Raw genomic sequence first — 18270 nt, forward strand, 5'->3', positions numbered from 1 at the left:
CCATTGTCCGGTCGGCCGTCTAGATGAACTAGTGTCTGGTCAACCCGGTCGGTAGGAGAGTGGGTCAAGCGGGCCACCTGTCCGGCTTGGGATATGGCATTGCACATATTAATAACGAACCGCTAAAATAATAAAAGAGGAAAATGCTGAGATACTTAATAAGAAGAAGAGAAAATAAAAGAGAACATTCCATCTATCATTGAATGCAATGAAGCCAAGACAAAATAGTTTTCTGCCAATGATTAATACAAGTTCCATGAATGTAAGAAGCCAAGACAAAGATGTCTTCTATCAGTAATTAATATGTAAGATGGAGGGCCACTAAGAAAGATATAAAAGAGTATGTTATCTATGAAGAAAGTAAGATTGATCTCAGTCCCTATTATTTCCAATTTCTCTTCTATTTCTAACTTGAGAGTCGGAGGACTAACGCCAAGGACCCCTTCCCTAGTTTGGTTTATTTTGTAGAGAGGAGCGAGGTCTTCACCCAGTCAGCAGAGCCGCCACCTCCCCGGCTTTCCAGCTTCACACCTTCGAACAGAATCAACGGAGATTGTAAACCGAGTACTAGTCAGAATCACGAAGCAAGTTGTCTAGAACAATCAAAATCATGAGAATCAGGAAAGAAAGAAAATGTAGTGAGAAAAGCAAGAGGAGTCCTAGGAGAAAACCAATTTTGGAGAACATTTCTAGGATCCGCCACGATGATTGTTAACACCCTAAATACTACTCACTTTCTTATCTCAGTGTTGACACGCATGAAAGTGATTTATCCTGAGGTAATCAGTACAAACTTTTGGAATTATACATGTATATCTATCCAAACGCAATGGCTACTTTCGAGGTAGCCTTACTAAAGTGATCGTTTTCTCATGGAGGCTCTTGCAACTATTTTCCACGATCCTCTAGGTACTATCCCCTATTTCGTAATGACAAATCGAAGCAAACTTATTAAGCTCTATGATAGTCAATGGTGCTCTCGTAAGATTTTGAATTATTTTCGTGAACAATCCCTCAAGTCTCGGTCCTTTTGGGCAGAGAATTAGATTTACCTTTCGGTGCTTCCCTATGTCTCGTTGAATATGAAGACACACAGTTAGTATCATAATCATATATGCATAATAAGATCAAATCATGAATCAACATATAATGCGATAAAGAAAAAGAAATAAATATATAAAAATAATGCCAACAATATGTTGGGCTCGCTCACAAATCAATTCAAAATGAACTAGCGACACATGTGATTTTCTCTATTACTTGAATAATTTATTTCTTAATATTAATTTATCATTGACTTAAAGAGTAATTTATATCTACCAACAAAATTGGTCATCTGTGTATAATGTCTTTTTCATTACCAAATAATAGATCCTAACCAATTTATTGGTTATAAAATATCAATTCCCAACATCCCCTCTTGATCTCTTTCTTCAATAAATCTTTGTCACCTTTACCATTATTCTCATCGGGTGACATTTCACGACATGTGCAATTGTAGTCTTGTAGACAAGTAACTTAATTCTTCCAAGATTGACCATTTGAGGGTCTCTTCATAGCCTGTTCATTTGTTCCACAACAAATGTGAGAAGATCTTCATCAATTATTTTGTTAGTTTGATTTACTTTGGTGTCGCTAATAGTGATTCTCATTTTATCCCTAAGAAACTTATCATCACTTCAACTACCTAATGAATAATGTGGATTCCATAGGTTGATCATTGTTCCGGCTTGACCATTGTAAGCATCATCATCCTCTATGGCTCTTTTTGCCTCTTTTGCTATATCTTCAATGTATCCTATAGTTCTTTGAAAATGCATGATTGTTCATAAAAACCCATTGATTAGTGGAGTACAAACATTTAGAGTAGTAAATGAACCAAACATTAATGTGTTATGTTAATAAAGCTTGTCAATATTAGTAAAAGGATATAAAAATAAATAAGATTGTACACTAGTAAGCTTAGTTCGTTAAGCTTCATGAATAGATTTCAAAAATAATTTATAAATAACTTATTTATTAACTTCTATAAAATTTAATTATAAAATTATTTTTAAAATTTTTATTTAAATATATATTTAGTTTGTAAATTTAAATATATTTAAAAATAATATAAATTTCATGTATTAGATAGATATTTAATTTAATTTATAAGGACAACAACACAATTACTATTAGTTGACCTGAATAAGATTTTTAATAAATAAGCTTAAAATACATAAATAAATAAATAAATAAGATTGAACCAATCTAAATTTCAGTTGGACCATATACACCATGTAAGCATCCAATTATCTCAAAAATTACATGATGCATCCTCTAGTATCGAACGATCAGTATGTCACTATTTAACTTTTGATGATAGACTTTTTAAAGAAAATAGCATCTCCATAAAAGAACAAAAAATTGAGGTGGTGGAACCCCTAGTATTATGAGGTTCCATCGGTAGAGATAGAAGATACTGTCTCTTGTTCTGTGTAAAAATCGTCCCTCTATGCTTGAATTCCTAGATCTGTCACTGGATGACCTGGGGGGTAGAGATAGAAGATACTGTCTCTTGTTCCGTGTAAAAATCACTCCTCCATACTTAAATTACTAGATCCGCCACTGGATGACCTATTGAATCAGTCAATTCAGACCAATTAAAGTGGCAATCCAAATTAATCGAGCAAGTTGATCAAGATAAGTAGGCCAGCCAGTCAGAATAGAATTCAAGATTAGCCTGGACAAACTGGTTGGCCTAAGCCAGTCTATCAATTGATGTATCCAATTGGTTCGATTTAATTAAATGAGTATTGCAAATATATCTTTAGATAAAGTTGACAACATTAAATATTTGTTTGTATTGAGCTTCCATAGCATCAAATGTATTTGGATTATGCCTATGACATTCTTCCTTTAGATACACATCTAGCTTGAATTTTTCAAATGGTACCATTTCAAATTAAAAAAAAAAAACTAAGAAGAGAATTCAGACTATCCAGAAGAAAAGGTAACATATTCTCTATTACTTTGAGTTGAATTGTTGCTATCTTGAGATTCAAAGTAAGTTTTTGATCCTTGAAGTTTTTCAGCTATGAATATTATTTATAAATTGCATACAAAAGTCTTTAGACCTCTTTAATATTGGTCTCGGATTTAAATTAGTTATAAAGTTTAGGAAAAGTGAATTCAAATACTTGCATTTTGCATCAAGGATTCAATACTGAACTAATAATCATTAATAAATTACATTCACCTCAATATTTATCAAATTTTCCCTTCATTTTTATACCATTTGTTTAATACACTCTTCTTCATCACAAGTTTTATCATCCAAGATTACTTTTACTCAATAAACTTCATTTAGAAAAAAAATAACAGTAGGATACTTACTTCTAGAAATAATTTTGGTTGTTTCATAAAATACTTTCAAAACTAAAAATACTTTATGTAATTTATCCTAATCATCTTCTGTTGGACAATGAATGAAGCGAGAATGTCTTTAAATCTTAGAAAAACTTTTTGAAAGCAATTGTTGTTCTCAATTTCTCAAAAGTTGAATTCCATCTTATCTTATAATCATCAACTAATTTTCTTTCATGTAAATTCAATTGCTTCACAATTTCAACAAATTAAATGAGTATAGCATCCATTCTTCTAAAGAAATCCACGCTCTAACGAATTACATGAATAATATCCTTAATTTTAGTGAGATTATCCTGAAATATAAGATTTAAAATATGTGCACAACTGAACATGGAATAATTTTCCCCCACAAATCATATTTGTATTTATTTTCAAGAAATCTTCCTTCATATATTTAATTGCAACATCATTATCTACAAAAATAGAATATATCTTATTTTCAATTTTACATACCCTTACACACTATAGAAGGGTATCAATTTGAGGACCACCATGAGGAGAAATATGGAAAAAGAACACATTTATTCAATTTCTAAGCGTCAATCTAGTGACCAGTGATACCAAATGCTCTATTTTTTTTTTTTTTTTTGACTTCCATAAATCTATCATGAGGTTAATCTTTGATACATTTTTATGTAAACCATGTAATTTTTTCTTCTCAACCTCATATATTGCAAAACAATTCTTTTTGACTATTGTTCTTGATATACAAGTCCACTCAGACATTCCACGTCTACAAAGCATATTAAAATCTTCTTCTAATAATGTAAATGAATGTTCGTACATTAGGATGTACATTAGGATATGAGGCAACTGTTTCTTTTATGAGTTCCATATATAATTTTTCATCAAGTAATAAAGGTGATATAGTTATATCAACACTTTCAAAACTTAACAATAGTTGTTGTTTGAGTTTACCTTCAAGTTCCTTTTTAGACTCCAAGCCTTTAAGTACAATGATTCAAGTGTCATTTTAAGTATGTTGTAGTACCTGACTTCATTTTTACAAGGAATAGATGACAATGTTTATACTTGTACTTGTTACCCTTTGGATCATTATCCTCAATCATTTTTTACCATAATTAAAATCTCTTTTGTTTTTTTTTTGACCAATCAAATTGTTTTACATAATATCCCCTTTATTTATTATTTGTTTTGGGATCTAATTTGAATTTAATGAAGCTTGAACAACTAAATTTGTTGTTGGAGCTGAATGAATCATATTCTTTGAAAATCTAATGAGATATTATAGCTAAAAAATATTAGTAAAGAAATAAATTATTCAAATATATTTAATGGTATCCTTCATAATCAACATACCTCCAAGAACAAATAATAAATTACTCAAATAAGTTTCGTGAAAATATTATAGTACTTAAATATGCAAAATTATAAACTCGGAAAGTTAATCAAATTCAATAACTATTCCACTAAAAATCAATATTTAACCGCTTCTATTTCTTCCTGAAATAAAATGACAAACAATTAAAGCAAAAAATGAAAATAATTTTTTCAAAAAAAAAAAATAAGAAGGGTATTGAATCAATTTTATAATTCAAAGAAAAAAATTAAAGATTGAGGAGAGAATGGAGAGACTCTGTCTTAGAATTCCCCTTTGATAATCAATGATTCAACAAGAAGGAAGTAGAGGCGAAGAGAAGCTTCCGTGTGGTCTCCACTCTACTCTCAAGATCCCAACCATCAAAAGCACAATCACACGACCTCAAGGCAAAGTCTACGCTCAGCTTTCTATCGTCACCTTAAACCTTCCTTCCGCTAGGTTTTCAGTTGTCAACGAAGCATCCAGTAAGATTTGTGAAAAAAAAAAAAAAAATAGGGTTAGTTAAAGGATTTATGGATTATATCATAAAATATAATCTATTGCCCATTAACCTAGTAAAATATAACCTATTAACCCAGTAACTGATTACTGGGTTAATGGATTATATTTTAAAATAAATTTACTAGATAACATACAAGAAAATAATAAATATATAATAACATTAAATAAAAGCTTGTGAACGACTCGCAAACAGTCAAATAAAATATTATAGATTCAAATAAAAATTATTTCAAACTTGATAATTTCAAATTTACGCTCAATTAATTTGCATCCCTAGCCCTACTCATGCTGCGTGGCATGTCTCAATTAGTGCTAATTCACAGCGAGTTGTCATGCTTATTCATGTGGCAAAGAGAAGGCAAACATCATTTGCAGCTCTGTATGCTGAGCAAGAGACCATCTTAACTGCAAGGGCTAGCTACTTGCAGTGGCAATGCATGAGAACTAGGAAGCGAAGACGGTTTTCAGATTACAAGGGACGAGGGCTCCTCTGAGGATTTAACAAGGGTGAGAATATCTAGTTATCAAAGCTAAATTCCAATAGTAGCCCTCTCACATAGCGATGTTTCGCAACTAATGAAATGAAGGAGCAGTGACTGTTTTGCTACTAATCAAGGTGGTAAAAGGAGATTTGCTCGTCCCAACAACTCCGCCAATCCTTCCCCAGTGTTTTGCTATGCTACTGATCAAGTCTTGTGGAGAAGAGGTCATTCCCCAATATCTCGCAAACAAGAGAAAGAATCATAGAGAACAAATCACGTGGGTGGTGCAGAAAAAGAGCATAAGGGAGGCTAGACCTGTGAGGTGAAGGGGTAGAGGTGCAAAGAAAGAGAAGGGGTAGGTGCATAGGTTGGGTGGTAGAGGGGAAGGAGAAACGATTTAGGGTTAAGGGTTTGGCAATAACAGGTCAAGTTCACTCTTGAATGGGAATAACAGTCCATGTTCATCCTCATCAGCCTCCACTGATTACAGTACATGAAGTTTTCATTCTGTATGCATATGTACCGTACTGAAAAGATGACCATGAATATTGCATACTCATTGTTGCTATATCAAAACCTTCTGAATATTCAAGTTAAAACATGAAGAATTGGATAAAAAACATTGATAGTAACGATTCAAAACTGTGCTCCAAAAGACATGGTTCACAAACGATAGATCCACTTAAATCTGTCGAAGTTTGACAGAGAATCTGTTAAACAATTTTGCCCACGTTTAGGAAAAGTATCGTGCATAGGATAGATAATTTTTTACAAGAGAATACAATTGGCCTCAAAAATGATGATAATGTATTTAAGTAAATTTAGCAAAGAAAAGGGGAAAGGACATGGGAAAGAATGAATTTCAAAGTGGAACTTATCCATACAAGCAAGTGATATAACTAGAAATATATATCTAATAATTGTACCGAAAACTCCAGCAACAGATGAATTAGAGCTCCATAAATTTTCACCAGAGACGCCTCTACTAAAAGAAAAACCATCTTCTTGCAGTCTTCCTCTGAATTGAGAGATGCACAACTTTAGATCATAATAATAATAATAATTTTAAAAAAAACAAAAATTGCTAGCTTACAACAAACAGTTAGACAATAAACTAGTTCGAGAAAGAAGGGGGAATGTGGGGAACTCATTGTGATGCTAAATCTTGCACTCAATTCATTGGCTTGGCTATATTGTGGTTGTCTAAAACCACAATATATATCCACAAGAAATGTATTGACAAGAAAGCTTTAAACCACTAAAACAAACTTCACATTTCCTTTTAGCAAAAGAGTCTTCACATCTTATAATCTACTTCTCGTAACTATGTAGTGTTGGCAAGTCCAGCAACAGTGTTTTCTCGATGCACTGGTTCTATGTGTACGAGTAAATCAGTTACATGGAGTTGAATAAAATAGGAAAACCAAGGGCATAGTCAACAATTGTAGCCTTTAAAGATTTATTTGTTCAGACTAAGCAGACCATCACAAAATAACATTTATAAGCCTCCGACTTCATTTCCTAACCTTTGACGATGTCGCTATAGCACTATACTTTATGCAATCAAAAAAGTTTCTTAACAGAAAAAACAAACCCATATCTTGAATTGTGGAGTAATTTTTGCCCAACTGAAAAAAGAAACAAAAACACAAAACAAGACGGGGACCATACACCACAAACAAGAGGTTAAGATGATGATTGATTTGCTTGATCAATCATCAAGAAGGCAAAAGAAAAAGGCAGGAGGCTCGGATGATGCATCACAAAGAGTCTCAGAGAAAGACAGGAGTCTGTTCCACACAAAGGAAAGTCCTTTGTGGAGGCAACTATAGGAGCAAGTTAGAGAGCCAACCATTTCTTGTCACTTTCGTGCTTCTTTTACATTATCAAGAGAGATAGGACTTTAGTATATTCCTTTCTCTTTCACGTTTTAAATCATATCGGTCTATAAGAAAAATTGTAATTCTTCAAACTTGATCTAAAGATTATAATACTCTAAAGCATGGTTTAAAATTTCGAACCGTATCGGAATTTCGGTCTATGACCGAAACGATACAATTTCGATACCATATCATACCATACCGATATGGTTTAGATATTTTTTAAAATATTAAATATATTAACTAAAAATAAAATATTTAACATAAATATTTTTAAAATAATATATATATATATATATATATATATAGAGAGAGAGAGAGAGAGAGAGATAAATAAATAATTTATTATATATTTTAGAATTAAAATAAATAAAATATATAATTAATTAGATAATTTTATTAAGATTTAATTAAGCCTCTTTAGACTATCCCTATCATAGTTAGGAGTTGATTAAGAAAATCAACCTAAGTTCGCACTTAATTAAAAAAAAACACACTACTCCGCTCGCTCGCAAGCCCAACGCGGCCCTCTGGCTTGACCGCGGGGTCGTGTGACCCCTCCAACACAGCCGCAGGGGTCGCATGACCCTCCTGCGCGGTCGTTGATGTAGCACGACCCCTTCGGCCTAGCAACGAGGGTCGCGCAACCCCTCCGATGCTACTGCAGGGGTCGCACTTCCCCATTAGCGTGACCCCTCTGGCACGGCCACAAGGGTCGCACGATGCCTTCGGGGTTGTCGTTGGGCCTAGTGTTGAGTCATGCCAGTGTCGGTCGTCGTACGGAACGAAATGTTTCGACTAACTTGGCACGTGATTTTAATCAATGCTCTAATGTTAATCTAGAGATTATCTTATATGATGTTCAAGCAGATTGATCTAGAGTTAGTAATCCTCTAAAGTTACATTGAAAGGATTGATCTATAATTTATAGTCCTCTAAGGCTACTTGAAGGGAATCTTGTAAACAAATAATATAGAACTCTAACTAACATTGCAAGAGAATTATTGGTCGACTAATCTATACTGAATTTTTTACTTCGGGAAAAATGTTGCACCATATGCCAAAAAGAATCGAGTAGAGATCTCCAAAGCACATAAAATTTGTTGTTAGCAATTAGCATTATTCTTGTTGCTTAGTTTTATTTTCAGCTGCATATTTCACACATCAACTTTACATCACACCCACACTTAGATCTAACTTTTAATTTTAATTTATGACTGAGAGAATTTTATAGCCCAGGTTTGATTCCCTGCTGAGGCATTTGTCTTTTTGTCTTCAAGAGATGATGGCCTGGGTATAGCTCAAAGCTCGTGCTTTCGGATTTACCCAGTGGGTGAACCAAGGGGAGGGCTGCCCACCTCCACGATTAGTTGAGCGCAAACTTTGGACTCCGGGATTAGTTGAGCACAAGCTTTGGCAGATGGAAGGGAATAACCAAGAGGAGAGAGTCATTTTTTCGAAGTGAGTGGATAAAATATGGTCCAGATGATCGTGCAGAAACAAAAAGGAAACCAAAAATCTTGAAGAAGAATAAAGGAACTTGGTATTTCACATAAATGAAGAATTGACAGAGATCAACTAGCACGAGATTTGCATCACTAGTTGATTATGAAGACGACAATACTAAAAGAAACTTCAATGAGTATCCCTCTCTATCCTAGGCCAATAATAGGGGAGCAAAGGATGCAAGTTATCCTATCAAGTAGGAATGTGGGAAGAGACAAGAAGAACAAGCAGTAGGCAACCAAGACAATAGATGAAAGAAACTCCATTCAATATGGACTGCATCGGCAGTCTAAAGATGGTTTACACTCAAGGATATTAGGGATGCCAGCAAAAGAAACCTTAACCAAGGAGATTGGCCCACTCATTTTTCATATGGGCCTCAACAGAAAACCTATCAACTTAAGTAGTTCCAGACATCGGACTTGCAACATACAAGACTTGCAATATGCAGATCACATCCAGTAGAAAAATCAAAAGTTAGCAAAACAAGCAGAACATTTACCGCAGCTAATGGAATGGATAGAGGTGATCCCGATATTATTTGCGACCTAAAGGTCACGGATTAGAATCCTGTAAATAGTCTCTTACAAAAAACAAAGTAAGGTTGCATGCAATGGATCCTTGGACCCCACATGGCGGGAGCTTCGTACACCGGACTGTCCTTTTTTTTAAAGTGGAACATGTTAATATGCAAGAAGACATTCCTGGTGGCGGACCATCTTCTCAACTATACCAAGAGTAATAATTAGAAACTTGAGCTATGATGGTGGAACGTGTGAAATTTTTCATTATGCTTGGCAACAGGCATGCGAAAAGCTACAAAATCCTCGATACAGCAAGTGAAACATGATATCAGCCTTCACAACTTTGTTGTGAGATGCTTCTTTGTCAACATCTTCCGCAAGAAGCTATGACTTCTCTAAATAGTTCTTCACATTAAACTCCAAATTGAGCATTGTGCTCCAAAATGAGAGCTCATATGAAAACCTTTTAAGTCGCTCCTTCATCGCATCAAGAGAAGCCCCCATGCTGGCTCCTCCACACTAGAAGTCGCAATGCAAGAAGCTTCACATAGGCTCCTTTACATTGAAATCTCCCCCACACCTAAAACCTAGCTTCGTCCTCCAGAGTTGACTCACATGTTACAACTCATGTTTCTCCAACACAAGAAGTTCAAACATGCAATCTGGCATTCGAGAATGAAGAATCTCAGTTCAAACATACAAGCATTTAGAGAAGTTATCCAGGAGCTTATATAGGTTGATAATGATCAGGAACATAAGATGCATATCATCAATTGGAACAAGATCACAAGGCCAAAGATGAAGGGAACTTGGGTTTCAAAAAACTGGAGCAGCAGAATTCAGCACTTGAGGAAAACTGATTTAACATGTTACCAAAGTCAAATGATCTGTGGACACAAGTGATGGCAGACAAGTATGCAAGATCTAGAGCCACATGGAAAACAATGTGCAGGGCATGAAGGGAGCTCAAAAGCAGTGAGAGGTGGAGTGTGAAGGATAATCGTTAGGTTCTGGTTAGACAACTAGCTTCTCCAAGATACACCCTTGACTGCTACAACAGTTTAGGTCATTCAGGTGGCGGAAGTCAACAGTGGGGTAGCAGATCTGCTAGGTGAGTAGGGGTTTTGCAATTGGAGTAACAGGAAGTTCCCAGCCAACATTTTGCTGAAACTAGTGGAGCCCAGTACAGGAGTGCAAAATGAAGAACCTGATATGAGGTGGTCACTACTCAGTGAAGACAGCCTACACAATGTTAATCAAGAAAATGAGAAAATGGCACAAGTGCTGGAAGCATACGCACAAAGTGTTAAATACGGCAATTAAATAATAATTAAATAATAAGTATTAATTAAGAAATTATCTTGTAAAATTTTATGGGAATTTTTTAGAAAATTTTTAGGATTTAAATTAAATTCATATGACATGTTTAAGGGAATAAATCTATTAGGCTTGGAAGAAGCTTGTTTGGAATATCACTTAAGTAGGCGTTGATTGATTTAATTAACATAAGATTATAATTGATTAACCTAAGATATAAATATAAAACCTAGACTTCCTTTTCTTTTCCTAATCTCCCTTGCCCTACCTCCTGATCCAGCTGCAGCTGCAGCAACAACCACCGCCCCTTTTTCCTCTCTCAATCCTTCTTTCTCCCCGACCCATGACTCTCAAGCCCCTCTCCCATCTCCCGAGTGTCGGCCGCCTTCCTTCGCGTGAGGTTAGATCGGTGATGTCACAGTTGTTGCCCTTGTGAGAGGCGACGCCGCCAACCATTGCGAGAGCCGCCATTTCCCTGTGCGCCACGACCCCTTCTTCCTCCCATCGCGACCTCCGTTGCGAGTAACAGTCGTCGTCATTTCCCCATTTCCTTGTGCATTGTCGCCCCCTTAGTTGGTGTCGAGCCCAACCAGTTATCGCCGCCTTTCCTTTGCTCCGACCGCCACAACCACTACAGCCATACACGGGTGGCTATCCACGGCCACCACAGCTAGTTCATGGTCACTGTCCCAGTCATTTCTGCCGGCAGCCAGCTCACCGTCCCCGCAGCCAACCTCTGATGTCGCCCCTCTTCGTTTCATCAGTTGTCATGCTGAAATTGCTCTGCCAGTCGCCGTGAGTCGCTGCTAGAGCAGTGAACAGCAGCCGCTAGAGAAGAAGAGAAGCGGTAACGAAGTTAATGAATTCGTTAATTTAGTTTGGTTTAATAGATGTGGTTTGGTTGGGTTAAGTAGTTGAATTAATTCATGGATTAAACAATTAGTTAATTATTGATTTGGGATTAATTAAGTAAATTGTGGTGTACAAGTAACGTGGGGTTGGATCATTAGGTTGAATTAATCAATGTTCTTAATCAGTTTAGGAGTAGGATTCGCTACTCAATTTACGGTAGAACTTGGCTATAATTTGTGTTCTACATTGCAGGAATTCTAATTTAAAGCAGACTCTTAGAGGTGAAAACATTCAGCACGATCTACACATCAAGCGGGTATTTCCTTCCTTGACTTCTTTAGTATATTGACCTTATTGCATGAGTATGGTTTGATTGGTAGTTTATTACCTTGACTATATTCTTATTTAGTGTGAACTTGATACTTATGCGCTTGACCTTAGAGATAATCTACTTGATGTCTATACAGTTTCTTTTGCTATTCATGTTGTTTAGTAGACATATGTTAGTTTCTTTTATACATACAGAGTTTATACTTCTGCATATACTTGTGATATTGTTGCATAGTGATGACTATATCTGTGATTATAAGTATTTACATCTTGTTCATCATTGCATTGTATGCATGTTGTCAACCATGTCTCCATTGTGCTTGAGAGAGTCGTCAATCATAGTATTTGCGCACTTAGCCACTCGGGGTAGTGGTAGCTAAAGTTTAGTGTAGTTTGTCATGTCGTGTCCACTCGAGATAGTGGTAGCTGAAATTGCGTGTAGTTTGTCATGTCGTGTCCACTCGGTCACTCGGGGTAGTGGTAGCTGAATTTGCATGCAAGCAGTGACCCCTCTTCTTATGTAGATAGATAGTTATTTTGCATACTGTCCACTCGGCCACTCGAGAGTCATGGTAGCAGGAATGGTGTAGGAGTAACTACGCATATGCATGATGTGTGTTGCATATGCATGTGATATGTGTTGCATTTGCTGTTATATATATTACATATGTCTGTGATATGTTGCATATGTTGATGCAGGGTGCACCAAAATCAAATCTGAGTTTTGATGTTATCAAAAGTTCAAGTTAAGTCATGTTATGATCTGATGATTTGACTAAGTGTGCAGGCTGCTTACTCAACCAAGAAAGCCCTAGTCACGGCTAGGTAGGAAAATCTTAGCAGATCGTGGAAGCCAGGCAGGAAAGTCTAGGTGAGTCGAGGACCTAACACCTGGCAATTGGAGTCGATAGGTTTGGAGGACCTGATAACGAGAGGAAGCCCTACTAAGTTGATCTGATGCTAAGCCAAAGTCCAAACAGGTCTGAAGGACCCGATGTTTGGCAGGTAGGTTAAGGTAAGCAATTGGAGTGGAGCGATCAGGAGGTCGTCTTTCGGGAAGGGACGAACTCTAGGCCACTGATCCAATTGAAGAAATCGGGAGGCTTTCAAGTTGAGATCAAGACAGGTCATACTGTTTTCTTATATTATTTCATACTGTGCTAACTCTGTTTGCATATTATTATTATATTGAACTAACTTTGTTTTGCAGAAACTGAAAGATCGGTTGATCGAACAAGAGGATCGGTCAACCGAACCTAGCTGATGTAGTCAAGTTCAAATCCTACAGCAAACTTAGTAGTCAGGAGGATCGGTCGACCGAACCCACAGATCGGTTGATCGATCGATCAAACCTATTTTGGTATATGAAGTGGCAAATTCATATCGCAACGAAGAAGGAAGTTTCAAGGATCAGTCAATCAAATCAGGTCGACCAAACAATTAATGCACTTAATGACACGAAGATCGGATCTCAGCGAAGATGGAAATTGAGTTGATCGATCGACTGATCAGAGTGATCAGTCGACTGAACAATAAATGCTATTAATGAGGCAACAATCGAACCTCGGGAAGGATGGAAATTTGTGTGATAAGTTGATCAATAGAGTGATCGGTCGACCTAACTGATCAGTCGAATTAGTCGACTGAACGTCTTCTCAGTCGACCGAATGCAACTTATAAAAAGACCTCGAGGTCCGAGCCAATGGTACAACTCAACGAAATTTTTGATCTTCTTCCTCTGTGTTCGTGTTGCTACTGATCTACATTTCTGTACGCAAGCTACGACAATAAACAAGCTCCGACGATCTTTATATCAAATATTATTTATCAATAAATTTAAGTTTAGCTTGCATAATTGCTTGTAAAACTCTAGTACGAATTACCTTTTCCGAAGGTTTCAGAGAGGAGATTTTTAGTGGATTATCTAACGGTGCGATCAAGGATCGCGGATCATGGAGTAGGAGTCGACATAGGCTCCGAACTAAGTAACCAATCAAATCACTTGTATTGCTTTTACTATTCTATTCCGCTGTTTACTTTGATAAAAGAAAATAATTTTTAACGTGCGATATTCAACCCCCCCCCCCCCTTCTATCACATTTCCGATCCTTCAACATATGCTTGAGAAACGGATTGTTGCATGTGCTTGATATTGGCAAACATGTTATTAGTATGTATATGCTATACATGTTGCTCATGTGGTTATAAGTAGTACTTTCACAAATTCTTATTTATTTCTCTCTATTACTCTATACTTGGTGGATTAGATTGGGGTATGTGCATTTATTATATTCTTACTGTTATTTATGTTGATATTACCTTTGAGACTGTATACCTTTGAATCTTTTTACACTTGATCATACACTATCTTTTATTACCTGTCGAGTCATTTGGACTCATTACCTCATTTATGTTCTTTCAAGTAGCAGATAAAGGATATATGGAGTTGCTTGGAGGTCTTGTCTGCCGATCTCCTGTCACATCAAGAGTTTTCTCATTTTTCTTCGTATTCCATTTGCTTGCACTTTGGTTTTCCAAACTCATTTCATATAATAATTGACTTGTGTGTGGATTTTGTCTTGTTGGGTATTCTATTTTGGTTATGGTATTTGTTATGTATAAGTTGTGCCGGCACACAGTCTATTCAGTTTTATGTTTGAGTGGATTTCGTATATCTTTACATTTGATAGTTGGTTATTATTATCTTGCATGGTGGTGCTTGTATCAGCTATGTGGTCATGTATCATGTTGTATTTCTACCATTGTCAGGGTACCATCCGTTTCGTAGGACAAGTATGCCTCCAGGGTGTGACACAAAGTGTGGAGGTACCTGGCCCTCAGCAACTATGTGCATTCTCATTGAAGACACTCCACGATCAGCTCCCATTGAATACAGACCAGTGCAAAAGGTATATCTCTAATGAAAGCTCGTGTCTGGAATGTCTGAAGAAGGATGAAACTACCATGCACATGTTCAACGATGGTCCATTTGCATGAAGGACTTAACAGGGGGTTTTAAGAAACAAGAGAATAGATTTTTCAGCGACATGGATCTGAGGGGCTGGATCAAGCGCAACATAAGAAAGGACAGCGCTGGTCAGTGGCATTCGTGACAATCTACTAGTCTCTTTGGAGATGGAGAAACTAGAGTTTATTCAGCCTAAACTTCAGCTGACCAAATAAGCCAGGTGTAGCAAGCTTGAGGATAGTTTAACAACTTCCTAAATGCAGAGCAGTGGAGATCACAGCGAGAAGAGGAGAATAGAAGCCACCAAACCAAGACTCATGAGAAGTGAATAATGATGCGGATATTCCATTCTTTGGTAAAGCTGGGATATGGAGGAGTCATTCACGATAATTGAAGTGAGTGGATAAGGGGCTTCAAGACAACTACAGATCCCACTTATCCACTGGAAGTGAAACTAAAAGCAATAGCAGCAGTCCTAGAGATAGCATAAGAATTGGGTGGGAGGAGATTGTTTGTGGAGATGGAATGCAAATATGAAGTCTGCAATCAAGGGTGAGACAAGAATCCCAAGTGCCAGCAAGGAGGTGCTACAAAAGTCATGAGGCCAGGCAAACAGTGTCTGTATCGGTGAGGCAGTGTCCAAGAGAGGAAAACTAAAAAAAAAGTAGACTGGTTGGTGAAGGAAGGAAAACCATCATCTCTTTTGACTCCGGAGCGGAGGAATGCAAGACTTGCATTATGTAAGAAAATGCAACTCCATTGGGAGCATAGCTTCTGTTAAATTTTAATAGAATAAATGGACCAACCTTGCGAGTCTTGGTCACTTGCTACTAAAAGAAAGATTCTCACAGGACAGAGAGCACTTGTGTGATACACACAATTCAAGACCACTTGTGTTTTAGAGGTAGTATGGCCTGAACCAATAATTCATGATTTAAGAGCCACCACGCTACTGTTATGAAAATCTTCATGTGCATTGCGAGTGCTACCAGTGATAATGATCTAAATAAGAAAGTTATAATGCCAGATTTGGTTTCCAATAGATTGAACTGTTAAAATAAACTCCACAAAGACATGCTCATAGATGCAGAATCTTGAAATCCAATGAACTCCACATAAATAGGATGGAAGAACCTAATCATACTTTATTTCAATATATTTATAAATCTCAAAGACAACAATGAGGACTCAAGAAAACAACTGGGAGATTTAATCATTCAAGAAAAACTAAGAAGTTTAGTATCATAAAGCTGTAGAAGGCCATAATAGTAAGAAATTGTGTTTCCATATAAGTACTCCTGTTAAAATAGAGAATAAATACTAACCTTTTTTTCTTGAGCATTGGATCTTATCACTATTGGTTGTTGAAGTTCCCCCTTTTCAATATTCTTTATATATGGTTGTAATTTTTCCTTCAGTAGATCATTGAGCTAACATCAAAGGGCACATTTTAGCTTAAATATATATATGGGAAAATGATATAACACAAATAATGTTAGGAACAGGAAAGAGAGTAGAATGGACCCCAAACATGTTACAACCATAATATGAAAGAATAAGCACTGTTACTAAACATGGGATTCCAGTTTCAAGTTAATGGCCATTGATTTCAGCCACCAATCTTTTTAGAGTAATTTAAAAAAAAAAAAAAAAAGCAAAGCAGTTTTCAGAAGAAAAATTCTTCTCTTTAGAGAACAAAAGGTGTATTATATTTGAATAAAAGTATAAAGACAAAGCACTTGCCACAATTACTGTCACATATACAATCATAATGGCCACAAGGCATTGTAAATAGATAATAATGAATTTAGGACGAGTTAAGCACCAAAGTTCCAATTCCTTACATGACAAATTAGTAACAGTTCTTTTTAAACCGTATCTAAGTTATCCCCTATTTAAAGGTATAAATAAAACATTATCTTGAACTACTAGCCAATGAAACATCTATTAGTGCAATCGGCTTCCTTGTTGATTGGAAACATTCATAGGTGTTATGTGCAGGCAAAGAGTTTAAGTTAGTATTCTTTTAGTTTTATGTGTGTATTTAAGTCTTGCAGAATTTGAAGGAATACACATTGATATAACTTAGCACAGCCAAGGTCGATAAACACCTAATGGCTCAAGGTCCATGGAGATTGATGAAGGATGGTGTGGAACATCCAAGGGATTACTAGACAAGGAGCATCTGAGTAATTGAGCTGGAGAAGTGGACTTCGAAGGAAAAAGCATAAAGGATGACACAGAGAAGAGTTGAGGTGTATCCAAAGGACATGGGGCTTAAAGAAAGTTGGCTTCAATGCAAATGCACAACTCCGTGGGAGTTGAGCGGTGAGAGAAAATGTACTTAGGCAAGGTATGTCTTAACATATGGGAACTCGACCTTAAAAGTGGTCGAAGTTGGAGTACTAGTTGATTGGTACTAAATGCAGTTGACTTATGGCAGTCGTGGCCTCAACGACTGTTGAACAAAAGGGAGCTTTGTTCATGGTACATGGTCCAATCAACTTGATGGACTGGATTAGTCAGCTTGTGAACCCCCAAAGCCCAAATGAGGAGATTTGAGATTTCTAACTAGATCGTGGTAATGCTAGTCGATTAATATGAATTATTGGTCAACTAGTTGCAATCAACTGAGGCTAGATGGCCAACCAAAATGATTTAATTTGTGGCTCAGTGTGAGTTGATTTATCATGGTTTTGTTCATGGTTAATCAAGGATAAGTTGACTAATGATGAATTCCAGCCAACTGTTGCTATAGTACCAGCATGGAGAGTCATTGATAAAACAACAACGATTAGATTTACTTATGGCAACAGTGGACCAAATTGATCAAATCAACAGTGAAGATTTTCAATCGAGTGTTAGGCATTAAGAAGTAACAGTGAACAAGCTAAATAGGTTAAAAGAAAGCTACAAAACGAAGAGTCGATGGAGGGTTGAATTTTAACGTTTCTAGCAATATTCTAAGTAATTCTGAGGTTCACTGTAATCTTTTATTAATCTTTCCCTTGTGCTTTATTGTAATCCACAAATGCTTTGAAGAGATTTCTCCACCTCTGGTAGCTAACCAAGGAGAGAGCTCGGGGTGATTCACCTGAATGATCAATAGGTCGTGAACTAAAAGCTTATGAGCTATCAAACCACGTTATAAGCTCGTGTC

General features: G+C 36.4%; 1 protein-coding gene across 1 annotated transcript in view; it reads right to left on the bottom strand.

The window, feature by feature from the left end:
* Positions 1-6392: 6392 nt before the first annotated feature.
* The window catches only part of LOC122046500, a 58818-nt gene continuing 46940 nt past the window's right edge, over positions 6393-18270 (bottom strand). The window contains exons 11-12 of the mRNA XM_042607221.1: positions 16436-16540; positions 6393-6751 (exon numbers count right to left, since the gene is read on the bottom strand). Of these exons, the coding sequence (XP_042463155.1) occupies positions 6719-6751; positions 16436-16540 (138 nt within the window). The 3' untranslated portion in view covers positions 6393-6718. The remainder of the gene's footprint in view (positions 6752-16435; positions 16541-18270) is intronic.

This window comes from Zingiber officinale, chromosome 2B, assembly GCF_018446385.1.
Source record: "Zingiber officinale cultivar Zhangliang chromosome 2B, Zo_v1.1, whole genome shotgun sequence".
Lineage (NCBI taxonomy): Eukaryota > Viridiplantae > Streptophyta > Magnoliopsida > Zingiberales > Zingiberaceae > Zingiber > Zingiber officinale.